The sequence below is a fragment of the Nyctereutes procyonoides genome, unplaced genomic scaffold (genome assembly GCF_905146905.1).
Source record: "Nyctereutes procyonoides isolate TBG_1078 unplaced genomic scaffold, NYPRO_anot_genome, whole genome shotgun sequence".
Classification (NCBI taxonomy): Eukaryota; Metazoa; Chordata; class Mammalia; order Carnivora; family Canidae; genus Nyctereutes; species Nyctereutes procyonoides.
In genome coordinates this window covers 37824244-37830303 of record NW_026575139.1, presented here as the reverse complement: position 1 = coordinate 37830303, position 6060 = coordinate 37824244, and the positions used below count along the sequence as shown (strand labels likewise).

Sequence of the window (6060 nt, the reverse complement as noted above, 5' to 3'; positions counted from 1 at the left end):
TGGGCACTGACGGGGGCACTTGATGGGATGAGCACTGGGTGTTATACTATATGTTGGCAAATCGAACTCCAATAAAAAAAATACACAAAAAACAAAAAAAAAAGTGAGTTCTTGGTCTCAGGCTTCCTAGCCTGTCCTGGGAAGAATGTCTCTTAGAATTTTTGCATTTTCTGGTAATACCACAAGAAGAGAAGGAGAAGGTTTTACATTTAGTAACATTTATTTATGCATTCAGTATCAAGTACATAAGTGCAAATATCCAGAGTCCATAATTAAGTCCATTAGGAACTACAGAGAAAGTAATACAAATTGTAATAAAGTTAACATGCTGGTACTTTTTTTTTTTTTTACCATACATGTGAATCAGCCTGTCAGTCCCACACAACAAAAGTACTGCATGTTTTTTTTTTTTTGAGGGGGAGGGGTTATTCATTTATTTAATTATTTTAAGTTATACAAAACTGATTACCAGAAGTACGGTCGACTGTTTTTAGTTTTATGTTGTGTGTTGGAAAAACACTAAAACATCAGTCTACATTTCTATATATTGTTATTAAAGATGAATCCAACCAGCAACCCAAGGACATATAAGCGGTTTCCACTACGGCATTGGTGCACTCGGCGGGAAAGGCCTAGCCACAGGGGACATTAGAAGCTACAGAAGCATTGCAGAGAGGAGGAGGAGAACACCGAAGAAGAGAAAATAAGTTGGGCTCTCACCATCATGCACTTTTTTTTAGCAACACAAAATTAAAACCACATCTAATACACTTTTCTCTATACTTTAGTGCTTGACACAAGTGACTCAAATATCCTAAGAGTACAGGAACAGCCTAAAAACAGCTGTTTTAAAGTTTGTCTCTAAGATTACGGTATTGGGGGGAGAAACAATCAATTTGCAGTAACACGTAAGAAGAGCTGTTACCACTCCAGACATTCTGGTTTGTGTCCAATCCCCGGTGGGACATCGATTTACTCAGCATGCCTTTTAGCGCCTGGGATTTTAGCCTGAATCCTAAAAAGACAATATCAAAAAACAGTAAGCCACAAGTGTTGTTAATGAAATCATTCTGTGACTTCATTATGTGTTGTTGCTTTAATGAGCTAGCTGACCAAATAGCTTCATATTATAAAAGCTACAATAGTAAAGTAGGAATGTCTATGAACACATTTCTATGCAGCAATAGAGACACATTTCTGCATATCGAACTGAGACCCAGAAATGAACAGGACAGGCTCCATCCATCTACTCTGCACAGAGTTCATAGTGGCACTGAGATCTCCAGACCTAGTCTAGGACTTTCTGTCACACTCCTCTTCAACAGATCTCCAGGCAATAACAGGACAATAAGGAGGAGGAGGATGCCCAATATTTATTGAGTGTGTCTCATATCCAAGTCAGAGTACTTTACAGACCTTATCTCGTTCAATCCCCAGAAACCGTTAAGTGTTAAGTATTAACATTCCCAGTGTGCAAATAAAGAAACAGGTTCACAGAGTCAAATAACATTTATGGTGAACTCCTATAGCTAAAGATGCCAGAAATGGACTCAAACTAGCCTGATTCCAAGATCATGTTCTTAACTATTTAGCAAAATGATGTGAGTTCTGCTGGGGATTATTCTAACATGGAGTCAGAATTTCAGAGGCGTAGGAGGCTTAGAGGTAAGATTCTACCAAGAAATTTCCTTCAAAATTTAGTGTCAGCCAAAACAGGTTTTCTCAAAGAACTTCTTGGTTCCCTCCTCTCTGATAATAAGATCTATGCAACTTAACCTGGTTTATCTTTTTGTTCTAGTTACCAAGACGCTCAGAGCCAAATCCGAATAAAGCTCAGTTACAGAAACCAGAGTAGTTCTCATGGGTACATTTTCTATTCCTTTTCACAGCCTTGGTTCCCAATTTTAATTTAACGATTGCATTGTACATGTATGTACATACACTGTATGTTCTTTGTCTTCTCTCCTTTTTCTTCACTTTAGTAGGCCTATACCCTTATCACTTTTGGTGAACTATGATAGCCTCCTAGCCACTCTGACCGCCAGGTCTCCACTCTCCTGTTCAATTCTCCTCCCATTAGATTGTCATAGTGTTCTATATAAAACACAGCTCTGATTACATCACCCGGGCTTAAAATATCAGGGGCTGGCCATTTCCCATTGGGTCAGAGTCATGCCTTAGAGCATTCAACACTTGACCTCAGCCTCTCTAGACTCTTTCCAGTTGATCTTTCTACTCATTTAAGCTTTAGACATACTGGTTGACTCATTGTTTCCTACCTGACCTACACTTTCATGCTTCTGCCTCTGCTTATATTATTTCTTCTTCCTGCAATGTCTTTCCCCTCATCACCCACATGATGAATGGTCACTCATCCTCCAGGGCCGCTCTAGACCCAAAGTTTGTGCCCTCCCGTTCCAAATTCATTTGTTGAAACTTAACCCCCACTGTGTTGGTATTAGGAAGTGAGGCCTTTCAGAAGTTATTAGGTCATGAGGGAGCCTTCATGAATAGGATTAGTATCCTGTAAAAGACACCTCAGAGAGCTCCCTTCCATTTCTACCATGTGAGGACACAGCGAGAAGTCTATAACCTGGAAGACAGCCCTGACCATGACCATGTTGGCACTCTGATCCTGGACTTCCAGGCTCCAGAACTGTCAGAAATAAATTTGTGTTGTTTATAAGCCACTTGGTCTATGGTACTATGCTATAGCAGCCTGAACTAAAACAAAAGGCCTTCATGTTAGTGAGGATTTAATGTCATTTCCATTATCTCTCTAGGTAGGAACAGTTATTTATCTCCCTGACCTTAACATTTTATACAACTACACTGTAGTTCTTATACTGTCTCATACTTATTTCTTTACAGTTCTGTAAAGAAAAGAGGCTGAGAGCTGTACTAGGGTGGGGACCATCTCATTCATCTTTATACCCTCTGTGCCTATTACATGCAGTACCTGGAACATCACAGGGATGCCTTTTTTTTGGGACAAACAGACCAATCAATGAAATAAAATTAATAGATATGATTTGCTCGAGATCCCCAAACTAAGTATTGGACAACTTGGGACTAGGATTTCTATCTTCTAGTTTCTAAGCTCCTGTTCTGGTGTTTTGGTGTTCTCCTGCTCTGGTGTTGCTATAGTTCCCTAAAACACAGCTTTCATTGCCAAAAAGTCACCTGGGGACTTCCTTAAAGAGTGGATTCCAGGTCCCCAATCCTAGAAATTCTAATTTTACATGTCTGTTTTAAGAACCTGGGAACTAGGGTCTTTAACAGGTTCCCCAGTCTTGGCACCACCAACTTTCATACTATACCATGCTGATACTTCTCCATACAAAATAATGAATACTTTATCTTCAATATGTGGATTTTCATGGAGGTATTAGCTGCATTTGGGTCCAAGGTGATAATTTCGGCATTTTGAAGTATGTTGTAGATCAGATCTAGATCCAAGTTCACCATGAATTTAAGAGGAAGAATATGAACAGTACACAGTAAAAACCAAAAATTTTTATATACTTTAGGAGAGAATCAGAACTGATAATATGCAAATCAGATACCAGTAGAACTTTAAAGTGGTTGTTTTATTTGTTTGTTTTGTTTTAGATGTATTTGGCTAAAATGCTACCCCTCTCTTCTGACCACCACCTGGGTCCAGCCACATGAGTCTAAGATTATGAGAGGGAGTTTGTGTTCATAAAGTCTAGCCCTTCTGTGGAATGTATTTCTGGTTGGAGCCTAGGTCAGCTTTTGATGAAAACAAAATTGTTAATAAAATGACAACGTAAATAAAAACTATCATTTTTAGTTGAAGAGATACTTACAAACACTAACTTAAGAGTTATGGAAAACTAAGATTAATGTCTATGTTAGCTGTGGCTACTCACAACTGCAATTTTTATCTCCTGATATATAAAATGACCATAAAGTAGAGTCTATTGAAGACTCAGGTTTAAAAAGCAATGGTGTTGGGGATCCCTGGGTGGCGCAGCAGTTTGGCGCCTGCCTTTGGCCCAGGGCGCGATCCTGGAGACCCGGGATTGAATCCCACGTCAGGCTCCTGGTGTATGGAGCCTGCTTCTCCCTCTGCCTGTGTCTCTGCCCCTCTCTCTCTCTCTCTGTATGACTATAGTAAATAAATAAAAAAATTAAAAAAAAAAAGGAAAAAAAACCCAAAAATGTCAAAAAAAAAAGCAATGGTGTTAATTAAGTCAATAAACACACACTTGTTGAGTCAAAATGATGTAATAGAATCATAACAGCTGTTACAGATTTAAAAAATTTTTCAAGTTGTATAAACAATTTCAATGGTTTATAAAATCAGTGGTATTTATTGTTGAAAATGTTAACTTGCTTGTTTTTATTTCAATTAAACTGTTATAAATTAATTTTAGTTTTCTGAATTAGGCTTCCTTATTTCCTTCAAGCCCATTTTGTTCTTGGACATGAGCTAGTCCCCAGAGCTTAATGTTATTTATTCATTAATGCTCATGCATCACAATACCCAAAGTAAACCACTTAAAGTTTTATTTAATTGAGAGTTTTAAAATGTATACCTATTTTCTGAAGTAATATGATTGGGAAAGGAGTGCATACAAGACTTAAATAAGTGAGTGATCATAAATGAAGTTACTATTTTATTATCCTTTTATTACCCCTATCGAATCCACACAAATGCCTGCCTAAGACAGTCTCTCCTTTTTAGGAATTGCACTTGTAACTTACTTCGCCACAACAGCATTTATGTGAGTCCTCACAAGTCCCAGATATTGGTCAATCTGTGCCTACGAAGAGTAAGAAATCATGAGCAAATCCAAAGGTCACAAGGTCAAAATTTAAGATGAATATTGGACATCACACAGGACTTACCTGGTGCTTAACATACACTACAGGTAGAGTAAACATTGAAACCACAGCTGGGATGAAAAAGCAAACACAGTATTAAAATTCCGAGAGTTAAGAGTGAGAATAAGCTTTTAGATATGTTTTTATGCAATTATGTGATTTATACCATTATTTTATAGTAGCTAGCAGTTTAACTAAAAGATGGCAGGGCAGTCCATAAGGAAAATAAAGGGATGCTGAGTATCTTACAGATATTAAGCTATGATTCCTGGAATGAGGATGGACTATACCCTCCCATGATGAAAATGAGTTTTTATCTCTAACTGCCTATTGCAGACAGATATTGATTGGAAACCAAATAAAATGAGTCGTGCTTAAAGAGAAAAAAAATGCTTCAGACTAAGAAATTCATTATTAATGTGTAATATATATTATACTCTTTAGTTGAACTGTGATGGTCAGGAAAATGCCCTGTACTATGTGGTGTCTGTTCCTAGGAATCTATGACAACAAACTCACGGCTAATAGCCTAAGAAGCTTTATGCTCACAGAGCGTGTGAAGAAAGACATAACGTACTCATCTGTCCTTACCCATGAGCAGCAGGGTCAGCCCATTGAAGAGAGCGCCAACATAAGTCAGGAGCCACATCAGGACTGCAAACTAAACAACAAAATGATTATCAGAGCTTCTAAAGTCATTTGTGACAGATGAGAGTCTTATTTCATTGACTTTTTTAGATTAAAATTTGAGGGAAAATACTCCGTGGTTTCAGTAGAAAATGTAAACATGTAAAGCTCATCACAGAATTACTGAAAGAGAATCTAATCTTTACTTCTCTGAGAGCCCTTTGGATCTCTTTGTTATAAGATTTGAAGGATCCAATGAAATAATAAGGTAGGGATCAGCAAACTATGGCCCTTGGCCTATGTTCTATGGGCCCATGAGTTAAGCATGAATTTTATATCTTTAAATGGTCAAATAAAATCAAAGCAAGAATAACATTTTGTGACATGTAAAAATGATATGAAATGCAATTTTCAGTGTTTGTAAATAGAGTTTTACTGGCACACAGCCACAGTCATTCATTTATGCATTGTGTTTGGTTGCTTTCCTACTATGATGGCAAGCTAAGTAGCTGGGACAGAGATTTAGGCATGTGAAGCCTAAAGTATTTGCCACGTGGTCCTTTGCAAATAAGAACTGCTGAC

At 37.8% G+C, this 6060-nt stretch overlaps 1 protein-coding gene across 2 annotated transcripts in view; it reads right to left on the bottom strand.

Annotated features, from left to right (window-relative positions):
- Positions 1 to 201: 201 nt before the first annotated feature.
- The window catches only part of RTN1 (reticulon 1), a 216779-nt gene continuing 210920 nt past the window's right edge, over positions 202 to 6060 (bottom strand). For both annotated transcript variants that reach the window (XM_055304544.1, XM_055304545.1), the window contains 4 exons: positions 5443 to 5512; positions 4876 to 4922; positions 4732 to 4790; positions 202 to 1015 (listed from right to left, as the gene is read on the bottom strand). In XM_055304544.1, coding sequence (XP_055160519.1) covers positions 973 to 1015; positions 4732 to 4790; positions 4876 to 4922; positions 5443 to 5512 — 219 coding nt within the window. In that variant the 3' untranslated portion in view covers positions 202 to 972. The remainder of the gene's footprint in view (positions 1016 to 4731; positions 4791 to 4875; positions 4923 to 5442; positions 5513 to 6060) is intronic.